The sequence below is a fragment of the Crassostrea angulata genome, chromosome 4 (genome assembly GCF_025612915.1).
Source record: "Crassostrea angulata isolate pt1a10 chromosome 4, ASM2561291v2, whole genome shotgun sequence".
In the NCBI taxonomy this organism is placed as follows: Eukaryota; Metazoa; Mollusca; class Bivalvia; order Ostreida; family Ostreidae; genus Magallana; species Magallana angulata.
The window spans coordinates 37,074,621-37,090,347 of NC_069114.1; the positions used below are offsets into that span (position 1 = coordinate 37,074,621).

The following is a 15,727-nucleotide window of genomic DNA, read 5'->3' on the forward strand; positions in this document are numbered from 1 at the left end:
CTCCTTCTTTAACATAAATTACGTTCATTCTTAATGCAAAGACTGCCTAGGACTTTTAAAATTTTAGTCTATTTGATCTCAAACGGTTTGTAAAATAATCAGTATAGTGTTATCTTTGTGGTTCATATACTTTTGTACATCTAAGGAATATGTTCACAAATAAAATAAAAATATTTATTAGCAATGTTTATGTAACTGGCAATTTAATGACCAAATTCATGATGTAATGCATTACTTTATAATATAATTCACACCAAGTTTGCTATATGGAACAATTCGAATCGTGGCATTTTCCTTTGGGGGTATCGTTTCAAGTGGACAGGCGTGATACTAGCTAGACTCTAATGTTCGATCAAAAACGCACGAAAACAATTACTTGCCGCAAAAACCAAAAAGATTTTTCTGTGATCCAATTGTCTTGATTATATCTTCGATGATGATAGGGGCTTTTTTGTCGGGTCGATTTTCTGGGTTTTTCACAAATTTCGCTAGACTGGCAAACAAGGGGCAACAATGCAGAAGTGACCAACATAATTGAAAGCACTCTCTTAAATATGTATGTACAAAATATCCATTTCGGATAAACTGAAGTCAGAATTGTAAGTCCTTTGGTTGATGTGAGCACTTAAAGTGCATATGTCTTAAGCACGTGTTTAAAGAGTTAATGATAATTACAGACTAAAAGGCTTCCATTAATTATCGAATACTTAGATTCTCGTACCTTTAAGAACAATAGTTATTTGCCAACAAAATGCAATTTTGTATAATGGCGTATTGCTTTTAAAAGGTTAAGTTTAAGAAGACGAAGATATAACGGTTTTTAAAAAGAAACAATGTGGGGAAAATACAGAGCACACCAACTAGTCTGGTTTCGCTTGGGAAAAAAGCTAGACCTACATTTATATTTAATTTAAAAGCCTACTTTGCTAAACATTTACTTTTCCATTTATTATATGAAGTGTTTGCTTTCAAAAATAGAAGAACAAAAACTGGATGGGTTTGTTTGCAAATAGAATGGATTTATCTGGTCTGTTATTCATTGGTAAACAAATGCCTTTGGGAATGTTTTTATCATAAGCAGGAAAAAAATCATGAGGTGAAAAAATGAGATTCTTACCGCACTTTGCATATGTTGCCGGGTGAGAGGATGAATTTTTACTTAGCTAGGCCCGGCCAATTTCTGCGCAGTGAGATAAACTTATTGCATAGCAAGAAACAATTCATGCATGTTATATCATACTTCAAACTCAATCTTTTAAACGTTAATAACGCAGTAAATATGACTTTTACATTATATGTCCTTTTCTTCCATGTTTTAGTGAAAAGACGACGTCAGTTCCCTTATAAGTCCCCTACCGGTTTTACCGGAGTAGACAATAGATTTCCTCTGCGACCGTCAGTCCGTCCGTCCGTCCGTCCGTCCGTCTGTCTGTCCGTCCGTCTGTTTGTCCCACTTCAGTTTTCCACACTTTTTTTCTTTATGCGTTTGACGAATAATATGAATATTGCTGAACAGCTTTAAAATGTCAAACTACAGATCAAGTTTACACTTTTGTATCGTCTGGTTGACATATTTTCGAGAAAATTTATTTTTTATATTCCAATTTTTTAATGATCGGGTTCGTTATCGGGTTTGTTATGCATTGGATAAACGAGGAAAGTATGTAGTCAGTAACAATATCGTGCATTACTTGTACCATTCCTTTTATTGTTTCTAACAAACAAATAAGTTCTGTAAAATAGTGTCAAGCATTGTGTTGTAATGTAAATTTAATCGATAGGGTTTTTTGTATTATTACAGTCGGGTTCGTTTTCGGGTTGGTCTGTTGATTCCGGGTACAGAAGACGGTATGAAATAATATTCTGCATAACAGTGCATTGTTTTCACAAATTTCTACCAGCAAATACTTAATGGACTTGGCGAAATTACAGAAGATGAAAAAAGATTATTATTTTACCCATTTTTTATTCAATTTCGATATCAACTATGTAGTTTGAATTTCCTATGTTCTTTTATATCTGATTAAAGCATAACATCTCGTTTATAATAGTTTTGAAATAAATGTATGCTTCGAAGCTTTCATAGAATAATACAAACCGGTAGGGGACGTGTATTATTTATGCAATACTCTCAGAATGCTTGTTTACACTGCTATTTATAAATTTATTCAACCTGAATAATAAATCATTTTATTTAAGGAAAGCTTAACATGAAAACAATCTTTTCAAAGCTAATTTATTCGCTTTAAAATCTTACTATGTCTTATTACAGAGATCCTATGGAATTGTAGCTCTCTCCAGAAAACGTCAGATTGAAAATAAAATCGGAAGGCTACATTCTTGCAGCTAATCAAGCTGTAGAGGCTACCATGTATTGATGTAGTTTGTGCATCAGTCTATATGGCACGCCAAATTCACAAAAATGAGCTAAACACAGTTTCACAGTCGATAAACTAGGTTTAACTATAGTTTCCGGATCGTAAACTATGGTTACCGACGTCAATCTATATTTCACATCTGTAAACTATAGTTAAATCGATTATCTATGTTTCACATCTGTTAACTATAGTTAACACTGAAAACAATCATTTGCGGTTGTTAAACATAGTTTATCTGATAAATAGGGTTTTATGATCAATATACTACAGTTTACAAATCTAAAGCACGCCAAATTCATATAAATTAGCAAAACATAGTTTCACAGTCGATAAACTAGGTTTTTCGGCTGTTAACTATAGTTTGCGGATCCTAAACTTTAGTTACCGACGTTAATCTATATTTCACATCAATAAACTATAGTTTACGAATGCAAATCTATGTTTTTCTGTCGAGAAATACATGTTAACGATAGATTTTGCTGATAAATATAGATTCACATCTGTAAACTATTGTTTACATTCGCAAACTATAGTTAAGAGTTGATAAATATAGTTTCACGATTGTGAAACTATATTTATCAGATAAACTATGTTTTACAATCGTTAATTATAGTTTTCGGTTCTAAACTATAGTTAACTGTCATTTTTTTTTATAAATTATATTTAAAAGACATAAACTATAATTCACGCTTACAAAGGTAAAACTATGTTCATCACAATTTTGTGATTTTGGCGCCTAAATGTCTAAATAATACAATTTGATTCGTGAACTATAGTTTAGAGTTGTTAATCATAGTTTCACAGTGGTGAAACTATATTTATCAGATACACTATGTTTAACAATCGCAAATGATTGTTTTCAGTGTTAACTACCGGGTACAATGTATTTTAACAGACGTGAAACATAGATTATCGCGTTAACTATAGCTTACAGATGTGAAATATAGATTACCCGCCGTTAACTATATTTTTCGATCCGTAAACTATAGTGTACAGTCGATAAACTTAGTTTATCGACTGTGAAACTATGTTTAGCTCATTTTTGTGAATTTGTCTGATAAATGTAGTTTCATGATTTGTGAAACTATAATGAACAACTCTTAACTATAGTTTACGATTGTAAATTATCATTAACAAATATGAATCTATATTTATCAGCAAAAATATATATTGTTAACGTTTTAATAGATAAATAAACTGTAAATATCATTCGTGAACTATAGTTTACATTCGTGAAATATAGTTTCACAGATGTAAACTCTAGTTAACGAATCGTTAACTATAGTTTAGGATCCGTAAACTATAGTTAACAGCTGATAAACCTAGTTTATCGACTGTGAAACTATGTTTAGCTCATTTTATGAATTTGGCGTGCCATAAATCTAGCGTTTAATACTATGTCAAAGCTCTTTGAGAAATTAAGAACAAAATATCTGGCTAGTTCTCTTTGTCAATACATGACAAAATCCTTTACAACCAAGCATTCTGAGAGTATTGCATAAGCAATACACGTCCCCTACCGGTTTGTAGAAATTTGTGAAAACAATGCACTGTTATGCAGAATATCATGTCCTACCGTCTTCAGTACCCGGAATCAACAGACCAACCCGATAACGAACCCGATTCTAATTTTACAAAAACCCTGTCGATTGAATTTACAATTGACTCTATTTTACAGAACTTATTGTTTGTTAGAAACAATAAAAGGAATGGTCCAAGCAGTGCATGATATCATTACTGACTACATACTTTCCTCATGTATTCAATACACATCAAACCCGATAACGAACCCGATCATTAAAAATTTGGAATATAAAAAATTAATTTTCTCGAAAATATGTCAACCAGACGCTACAAAAGTGTAAACTTGATCTTTAGCTTGACATTTTGTAGCTGTTCAGCAAATTTCATATTATTCCTCAAACGCATAAAGAAAAAAGTAAGGAAAACTGTAGTGGGACAGACAGACGGACGGACAGACGGACGGACGGACGCAGAGGAAAGCTATAGTCCCCTCCGATGAAAACCGGTAGGGGACTAATAACTTTATTGTCTCCGGGGCCATATTAGCTGTGCCAAATTAGCAATTACAAAACCCTAAATTAAAAAAAATCATCTCTACTACTATACATGATGGTGAAAATTAGGTGTATGGTTATGATGTCCATTACATATTTGACATATATTCTGACATATATTCTGAGTATTTGGCCTGTATCTGGATGACAATATAATGACTAAAAACATGTTTTCTTCCTCGTCTGATATTCGGATAGGTTGAAGTACCTTGACTTTTAAAACTCTGCTGCTTTGAGAGATATTTTAAAATATCCCTTTTAACAGGATTAGTCATGGTTTTGCCATGTATGATTGATCTGTGAATACCTCTCTGTCGAACCCCAATCCCATCAGGAATCCTAGGACAGTTATCCCTGAAGAATTATATTTATACAACCATCGAATGTCATTTGGTTGTTGCCTGCGGAGCCATAAGTTTGGAAAAATGTGTTCTTCACGATTTTGCTATTCTATTGGGCGATATATTTGTCAGTTGGTTTTAAGTGATCATCAGTGTGGTTAGAGTATTGCAATATTGCCGATTTTTCCTGAATTAGTTTGGATTGAATACGTAGTTCACTTACCCATCTTGCTTACCTTTAACATTAGTTTGTTTTCGAAGTTACGGACTTTTGATCCCTTGCTGTCCTTCCGGTTAAAGAATTAATCAACCATATTACAAATCCCTTTCGGATTTTCAGTGTTTGTTTTAGCAGAATATTGGTCTTAAAAGTTGTTCATTTACCCATTGCGTCATCTTGGCGTCAAAATTGACTGTATTGTCGCCAGATTCCTAGAGCTTGGTAAAAAAAAAAGTAATACGTTTTATATATTTCAGCTCGGAAACAAATGAAACTTGCACAATAGTTGTCATGATAAAAGGCAGATTGAACTTTTCCTAATTTCTTTTATTCATTGTTAATTGTAGGTCTATCGCATTTTTGCGAAGTAGTTTCATTTTTTTTTATTCTCAAAGTATACGTCTGCGCAGTGTACCCAGACCATTGACTTATTTGAGTATCGTTTAAGGCTTAATAGTTTATATTTTTAAATGTTACCTTATTCAATTGTTTGTTGAATGTGCATGCAAATTTTCACTTCAGTACGTCAATAAAAAGGCAAATATGTTATCGTCAAAATAATTAATTAGGATTTGCTGTTTCCTTGTTAAAACACAAAAATACTAATCTACGTAAGAAAAAAAGTCTTTTTTAAAAATCTTGAAAGTATTTACAACCAAACTGCAGCCAAGTAAGTCATACATTTTTATGTTCTTATATTTGTTTAAACATTTTCTAATTTCATTGAATTAAAAATTCAGCTTCAAAAGTTTTCTTGGAAAAATAAACCCCAATATTTGATACATTAAAGGATACTTTTTCTAGGAAAAAGTTATTGTACTTTCAGATATGGCGAGTCTAGAAGAGAATGGCAACTTTTCGCGTTTCTTTTTATTTAATTCTGCGGTGGCGCCGACTTGTGTTTTTTTGATATGTATTATCATAATGATTGTATTTTCCACCACCAAGCCAATCGCCAAGCCCCGTCCCGTGGTATGGGGAACAGAAGCTATCATGACTCTTCTAAGTATGATCGTGACATTCGTCATATGGTATCTAGTCAGACGAAACACAAGAAAGTTTTTAATCGAAAAGAAACGGAGAGATGTCACCTTAAATATAAAACTTGTCTTCTTTTGGGCGTTCGGTCTTGCTAATGTATTCAACTCTGCTTTCAATATGGGATCAAATTTTGACTGTTTGCTCAAGGATGGACAACAACCATTTCTTTACGCACATTACATAACTATTGTAACACATTTAACGGAGATTTTCTTCTGTGTTGGACAACTTGGATTTTTAAGTTTGTATGGAAAATTCAGTTTTAAGCCTTCCGCTCTTATGAATTATGGCATATCGCTTATGATTATAGCCCATCTTCTTCGTTGGTTTAGATTGCTTTTCGACTCTATAATGAGCAATACCTCGTATTCGAGATCAAATTGGAATGAAACGTATCAGAATGATTGCTATTATTCGTCAAGCGTTACCGTTGTTCTTAATCACATGAGTTCTTACATTATCCCGATGGTGACTGAATACAGTTTGCTCTCTGTTGTTATAGTTGTCAGAATGGTGGTTGGTATCTTTAGTAATGAATCGATTCAAAGAAATGTAGGGGAAAATATTCAAGACATTTCCGATGAAACAGCAACAAACGACGAATTAGTCTCATCTGAAATGCTGACAAGACGCCTCTCAGCAACTGCTTCTCTTACATGTGGAATAATATTTTCGTTGCCATTTTGTACAGCGTTTACACTAACCTTTTTAGACACAATGAATTCAGTTTACGCATTTCGAATTATTAGCACCATATACGAATTGGAAATATTAGCTCTTCTGCTTTTTGGGAAATGGAAATTTAAATCTCAGTTTACCGATATTTTTATCAAAGATAAAACTTTTAGCAAATACAACATGACACTCATATTCATTACTTCTGGAGCTGTTGCTTACGAAACTTTTGGTGCAATAGCTGGACTGATGAAAGCAGAAAATATTTTCTGTTTCCTATTACTCTTCAGTAAAATTCTTCAAACATCAGTCATTATCATACAGACTGAGTTTATTCTCCACATGAAGAACATATCTTTTCGACCAAAACGCGTTCAGTCAAAATATTTCAGAGCCAACCGTATATTTTTGTGTATATTTGTCATAAATATAATAAGATGGCTGATGGATAGTATTGTTATGGGACATGAAACGGATGCATCAGCAATTCAGAGGGAGTTTTATGGAAATGTTTACTGGGACACTATTGAACACACCATATTTCCTGTTAACGTGTTCTACAGATTTCTAACAGCAATGGAAATGTATGAACTTTACCGGAACACAAATATTAAACATTCTGTTTGATTTATTGAGTTCAGTTTATCCATTTGTAATCTTTGTTATCAATACCAATTATTTCATATTTTAATCTGTATGTAATAAAAACAAAATACCAGATTGCTGTATTTTTATTTTCCATAAGCAATGAATGATGTTTGATTTAAAATCATAATAGTAATGAATTCATAAAAATAATTAGTCCCCATATTTTTTTTTCGATCAATCCACAACATCCTCCTATACTATTACAAACTTCTAAAAAATGAGTTAAACTTTTTATCAATAATTTTCAAAAAGAGGAAGATAAATATATCGTGCAATATTTGCAGAGTGCATCACTTATAAACATTACATTGAATAACCTGACACTTTATCGGAAATGAAACAAGATGCCCATGGGGCCACATCGCTCACCTGAGCAACAATGGGCATTCAAAAGATATTGTGCCATATGGTCCCTCGGTAGAATAACAAAAAATAAATATTGTCAAGTATTCGAATTTTACACTTATTTTTGCATACACGTAATCTTTGACATTGTACCTTCATAAAATACTATTTTTTACCAGAATAAGAAAATCCTACGCAAGATATAAAACTAAACATTTGGTAGGGGTACACTGTTAAGTTGTTAACTTCCAATTCCCTATATTTTCGTTCTGCCCCCCCCCCCCCCCACTTTGTAAAGCGATCAAAATATATGAGAGCATAAAGGTACATGTTTTCATCAACTACTTACTAGTTATTGTATTTTTTTTAAAAATGTAATAGTTGTTGTATTTTATTTAAAAAATCCTACATGTATAGATGTGAAGAAGAAAATTGTACCTCAATGTGCTCAATTCCTCAAATTAAAAACATTCAAAAATTTTATTTGTCTTCTCCATTATAATTAAATGACTGTTATTTACCTTGCGTACAAACAAGGATAATTTTCCGCTGTGATATTTTCTTAGGAATAGCGATAATTACTTTATCCCCGCAACAGAAATGTGTCAGAACTATGGAAACTGTTTTAAAGATGTCGTTTTTATTTACTCGTGTCTGAAAAACTATCAAAATTGATGTAGATTTCACATTATTTATTGTATAAAGAAAGGGCCCCAGAGAGTAGGTATATACAGAATATCATTCTTTTATTTTGTTTGTACAAGTATTTAACATACTCTAATTCATATAGAATTTTTAATGTTCAACCAAATTCAGCGTCAATCGTAAAATTATAAGCAAGATACAGAGCTCACAGTTCGCCTAGGTTTGAGTCATATTTTGCTCACATGAGTTTATTACATTCAGCTTAAGATTTTTAACTTGGTATTTCCTATTCAGCATTTTAAATGGAAAAAAAAATGGCCTAAGATTTTCAATTCTTTTATTTACTCAAGACCAGTTCACTGGTATTTGAGGTTCAAAATCAGTTTATACAAATGTACACAAACACAGTCAAGGATCACATGTACAGTAGGAGTAATAATGACGAAAAAAGGTTAAGTTTAAAATACATTAACTTGTTAAAGTTGGTTTCTGGAAGAACAGACTTTGAAAATTTTCTTAATAAATATTGACAATTTTTTAAATTTTTTAATGTTTAGTTTTTAAGATTAGTAAATAGAAATTGTAAACAATTAAACACAAGAAACATGCACTATAACAAAGAAAGAACACAATTTATTTTTTCGAAATGAATCATATATATATACATGTATATACCTACATATTTCCGTCAGCGATATCAAACTCTATTTAAACTGAATAAACCCGAGAATATGGAACGCCATGGCTGCCTTATAGCATTAGACTATAGGTACATTATGTCAAATTACCATTACATTATGTCAAAGTCCATTACGTGGTGTGAATATATCTTTACGCTAGGTCAAATCGTTATTACGTGATGTCAAAAGCACGTTAGGTGAAGTAAACATGTCTTAACATGATGTCAATTTTTTACGTTGTGATGTAAAATCATCCTTACGTTATGCCAACATTGTACAACCAAAGGTCAATACATCATGACATTATTTCGACACTGTATTACATGGGGCGAATGTATCCTTACATTATGTCAACATTTTATTACATGATATCAATATATCCTTACATTATATCAACACCGCAGTACATATCGCGATTCTATCCTTACATTATGTCAACATTCTATTACATGATATCAATGCATTTTTACATTTTATCAACACTTTATTACATGGTGTAAATATATCGTTTTATTATGTCAAACCTTTATAACTTGATGTCATAAGTTTATGACGTTATGTCTAAACTTAATAACGTGATGTGAATAAGTCTTTGCTGTAGGTCAGTTCTCTATTTCATGATGTACATGCTCCATTACTTTAAGGTGAAACATCTTTTCGTTACGCGAACACGGATACATCGGCCTTTCTATATACAAGGAAACGGTAAGCTTACCCAAATGTATCCAGGGGTTATTGAAACTTTGTGGATCAGAACGGAACCAGTAAAGGGTCATCCAATGGGGAAATTGAAATTTAAAAATAATGATTTATTTTGTTTTTATTCATTTCATTTCAAAATAAGATTGATCTTTAATTTTATTGTTTAAATTCGTTGTTTAAAGAAAAATATACATAATTATATTACTTACTACTCTAATATTAACATTTTACAGTATTTTCACGGCAGAACTTACTAACTAGTTTAAGCTAGCAAAAAATATTCTCTATTAGTTAGAGATTTAAAACAAACGAAACGCATTCCAAAGCATACCATCTTTGAAATTACAATGTCAGCAGTACTTGACTTATTTGTAAGATTCTGGTTCCGTTACGTTCCGCAATATATTATTACCCCTGTGGATATTGGTATTCAACGGAACAGAACGGAATGAGCGTAAATTTCCTTCTCAACCTATTTTCACGCCTATTCTATACTTACAACGAAAATATATGTAACATGATCATACATTTAACCGTTTACAAAAACCATCACTCATGCTGTCGAATTATTTCATTTAATTAAGAATTAGTAAGTTACATGTATGGGACAGTACCGATTCTACCAAAAGTGTTTGCCTTTCTTTATAATAATTCTGAAATCGGCGAATACAGTTCCCCTCTCTTATTTGTGTGCGTTTTTATTATGACATATTTCTGATTTATACCCTCTGTCTGAACAATTACCTAAAACAAACGTTTCATAAAAACATCTATATCAAGATGGAGAAGGTCTTTAAAGGGGTTAAAGATCTCTTGTAATTTATTTGTAGATTTTATTTCATATAAGTTATCAAGTGCCCTCTTGGATGAAAAGGAGAAAATTTATTCAGAGGAACGTAGCGTACCCCCTCCACAAACACCATTCCCACCCCCTCTGCAGCAATAAGAAAAAAATCATTTTCATAGCATAATAATTTTGTAGCAGAACGGCCATACCTACATGTGTAGTTAGGGTCAGTATCCTTAATTTAAGATAGCAATAGCAACGTTTACTTTCAACTACTAAATACTTTATTTTAACTACTAAATACTTTGAGACTAAATTTTAGAAAATTAAATATGCACTGGGTGTCTGCGCCACGACATACAGTACAGGCAACGCGGATCCCGTATTGGCCCTTGTTACCGTCACGGTATTTTTATCGTTCCCGCGATACACCATCGCGGTTTTTGATCGCGGTATAGATTGCGACCGTGATGACACCGCGACGGTGTGATTTACCGTTATTCCTGCTGCTGCTTGTTGTTGTTACTTTACCTGTTCTGTACATTACAGGCAATGCGGGTCGCGTAAATCCACGTCAAATATGCAACTTCAGATTTAAGCATAACAGCTGCATTGTAAATAAATTGTGGTCCATATTATTATAAAATTAATAAATTATATTTATGACATAGAATTTCATGAAATCGGAAACTACATTCGAATTACAACATAGCATGATTATTACGCTGTTAAATTTTGTGATGTGTAAATAATTAAGAACACATATCTTTGTATTTGACGTGCTTATTTCAGTTATTATTTCTATTAGTTGATAATCCTGTTTTTATAACAATCTTAAAATTAAATATTTTCATTAGATGAACTCGTATCAATGCAGAGCAATTTCATCTTCTCATTTTATAAGTTGACACGCATAGCGCCGTAAACTGTCAATACATGTGTCTGTTTTAAATTGAGAAATGAACAAATGTCGGGAATCAACTAATAAATCTATTATTCAATTCAATAATAAAATCATCATTCATATATAAAGTTGGTGCTGCGTTAAAGCACATGTAATCATAACGTGTTATGTCAGTATGCGTTTCCTGTGTATACATATAAAGTTTAAGTCACGATCATTTTCTGTGTATACATGTAGTGATTAACTAACTCAGGGTAGAAAACGACATGCCCTTGAGGGTTTTCACACCTATTCACGACAAAAGAAAAAGTCTACATCGCGTACGGCTTCGTCTAATCGCACAACACCTTACAGAAGAGAGAGAGAGAGAGAGAGAGAGAGAGAGAGAGAGAGAGAGAGAGAGAGAGAGAGAGGGGGGGGGCGTTTAGGCGTAATTTAACGTACACTTATGTGAAATATACTGATATCCAATACTAAATATTCATAAAATTAGTATTCATAAAAAGAATATGGTACACTGTGATTGTATCCATCATGCAATTTTAGATTTGAGTCCACGTGCTGCACCTGTACAGGCTTTGGAACGATAAAGAACCCTGACTGCTAAATGACTGAGTGTGTAGTAACGAACGTAATTTGAATATTATTGAAGTAAAAAAAGTATAAATCAAAAATAAAATTTTAACCCCCCCCCCCCCAAAAAAAAAACCAATGAAGGGGATATTTTTAGATTTTATATCCATTTCATTTTAAATATTCAAGGGCCGATGAGCAGGAGAAAACTTGGATTTTAAGTCTTATTCTTATAACTTAGGTCTATCTAAACTATAAATTCAATGTTTAAATACGTAAATGTTCATTCACTCGCGAGAAATTAAATTGTCCGCAACTAAGTCTTTTACAGCTTTCAGAAGACCTATATATAGGCCTATATATATTTTCATTCTTGTATGATTAAATCACTGCTTCTTACTAGTATCTACTGTTGGGGTTTTTCTGGGTCCATTTGGGTAAATCGGCGTACCGTTTCTATATAGTAAATTTTGTTTTTAAAACATGACAAATATACAAAGACCAAGGATTTCGTGTTTGTATAACGGAATGATGTTTCGACTTAAAGTAATAGAGCGTATACATCACGGAATAGAGAATTTGCCTAATGTAAAGACTTATTTACATCACGTAATAAAGTTTAGACAAAAAGTCAAGACATTTTCGTATCAAGTAATGTACTTTTGACATAAATTGATAAAGTGTTGACATAATGAAAGGATGAGTTAACACCATGTATTAAGGTGTTGATAAAATGTAAAAACGCATTGATATCATGTAATAAAATGTTGACATAATGTAAGGATAGAATCGCGATACGTACTGCGGTGTTGATATAATGTAAGGATATATTGAAAGCAAGTAATAAAATGTTGACATAATGTAAGGATACATTCGCCCCATGTAATACAGTGTCGAAATAATGTCATGATGTATTGACCTTTGGTTGTACAATGTTGGCATAACGTAAGGATGATTTTACATCACAACGTAAAAAATTGACATCATGTAAAGACATGTTTACTTCACCTAACATGCTTTTGACATCACGTAATAACGATTTGACCTAGCGTAAAGATATATTCATACCACGTAATGGACTTTGACATAATGTAATGATAATTTGACATAATGTATCTATAGTATTATGCTATAAGGCAGCCATGGCGTTCCATACGAGAAAATGCCAAGCATCTCAACAAAACCTATTGCATTAATCTACCATTACGCTTAAGATAATGCCAAATTACCAATAGAATGAACTGTATTTCAGTACTTTTTTGATACATCAGATTTTGCTTAATTTGCGCAGGTAAACAGTTAACTGTTTGATTTACCGAAGTCGCTGTTTGATTTAATACGTAAAAATCACGAAATAATGAAAACGAAACGAAAATCAGAACAAGCTAACACCAACGTCATGTGTGAAAACTGTCAACGCATTGAAATATTTAGCCTCAATTTACTTCACAAAATCGGCACCAATATATTTTGCATATTTCAAATATTTTCCCTTCATACGCGAACTGTTGCATAACAAGCAAATTCATCATAGTCAGATCGACCCTTTTTGTGATCGGCTTCGGCCGATCACTGTTGTGTCCATATGAGGTATCCGGCAAATGCTTCCACGTGCGCACACATTCCGCTTGCATAAGTAGTTCTTATAAAAACTTGAAGTTTGGTTTAGTATTTATATAACATTTTTATCAGTTTTATTTCAATTCATTTAATAGATGCAAACATACATGAAATACAGTTCGACCTTTTAATTCAAGAATGCACATTTTGTCTCACGCGTAAGAATTTCGATCGAAAAATTCATTCAGTAATGCAGTTGACCTCGATGAACTGACCTCAATCATAAGAAGATGCTCCATGAACTGACCTCGATCTATTGATGTTGCATAATAGTAGCTAGGAAGACGGCTTGATTTATAAACAAGGTTACGTTATAATGCGACTTCAATAGCAAGTTATGATGGCATTCGATGTTTCTCAGTCGCATTAAATTATTTTAATACAGCTCTTTCTTTGTATACGTGTTAATGCTCTTTGAAGAGCCCTACTCAGTATTCTGAAGAAGAAGAAGAAGAAGAAGAAGAAGAAGATACAATAACATTTAATAATTACGTTAAAAATATAAAACTAGACAAGGAGTTTACGAACGTTAAATTTGTTGACGGTTTATAATGATGAAATTTTGGTGTACATATTCAAAATATTCAACATTTTGTAAAAATACAGTACTTTTTTCATTATTTTACATCAAACTGATCATGTTGATTGCTTCTAGCTATCAGTATATCGTTATTGCCGATCATTCCTTTCAAAGGAATACTTGTTCGTATAATGTCATGGCTGCTATAAACAAAGAACCTCGTTTTAGAAGTATGGAATACGAGTCTTGGTAAAATGGGTATGCAAACCTGGGCCCTGGCAAAATAAAAGCCGGGGCAGATCGGCAATCGTCAATTTCAAATACGCATTATTTTGCAGCAATATTTACAGCGAATACAAATATACTGGTCCATCAAATATCCTGAAATTTAATGAGATTGGCAGATTAATAACTGCCAATCTTTTGTTTTGCCCAGGCCAAGTCTTGCCTACCCATTTTACCGGATGCCGAACCCGAAGCTGAAACACGCCTTTCCTTTATTATTATTTTCGTAATAACTCAGATTTGAAACAGAATTAATTTAAATTTCTTGCAATTTATATTTTCCTTCCCATAAGGATAATTTATGCTAAACTACGTTGAATTGGAATCAGTAGTTCTTGAGAAGAAAATTTTTTAAAATGCACCCCTCTTTTTCTACAGTTTCAAGGTTTTCTCCGCTTTGAATACAGATCGGACTTTTATTTCTGCAATTTATATTCGCCCTCCCATAAGGATGCTTTATGCCAAATTTGGTTGAAATTGGATAAGCGGTTTTAGAGAAGAAGTTCAAAATGTAAAAGTTTACAGACGGACGGACGGACGGACAGACAGACGGACGACGGACAAAATGTGATCAGAAATCCAGCTTTCAGCTCAGGTGAGCTAAAAAGTAATGAAGCATTCAAGTTAATATTAACGCGTTGTCATCATCTACATTTTCTCAAAAAATTAATTCTATTTTTCATAGTCCAAGTTGTCAACGTATAGGTATGTGCGACGTCATGAAAATATAATTTAGTGGAACGTTTTTAAGTGACTTTAAAGTCATACTTGTGATCCTGGATTTCAATCCGTTTTGCTTTGTGTTTCATTACGTTCCCCAATAGTGCACTGGCGATATTTTTTTCTTCAAAACACGTTTCTAAACATTTCTTTGATTGATACACTACAAGCGTGTTCAGGTTTATGGAATACATAAACCGTAGAGCATGAATAACATAGAGCTGATGTGAGTGATGAGCCTAATAATAGACATGACATTGATCTGAGATGGATTGAAATGATACGTTTTTATCACTTTTAAAAGGTAACATAAATAGTCCATAATTTTATTGGTAGCTTATTATTGGTAGTATGGATGGCTGTTACTGACAAGAGAACTAACTTCTTAATCCCAAAGTCTGAGTAGAGTCTTGGGCAGATTTTAAATATCACCGTGGAAACTTAATCAATTGCTGAATATATAAACTTATAATATTTTTTATTAGCCAAAGACACATGACGAACAACATAGTAATCCTACATGTGCTAAGGAAACTGTTAAATTTAATTTCCTGTCTTAAAGAGT

At 32.7% G+C, this 15,727-nt stretch overlaps 1 protein-coding gene across 1 annotated transcript; it reads left to right on the top strand.

The window, feature by feature from the left end:
• Positions 1–5,845: 5,845 nt before the first annotated feature.
• LOC128182255 (proton channel OtopLc-like) lies at positions 5,846–7,360 on the top strand. Its single transcript, XM_052850846.1, has one exon. It carries the CDS (start codon positions 5,846–5,848, stop codon positions 7,358–7,360), a length of 1,515 nt encoding a protein of 504 aa, XP_052706806.1.
• The last annotated feature ends 8,367 nt before the right edge of the window (positions 7,361–15,727 follow it).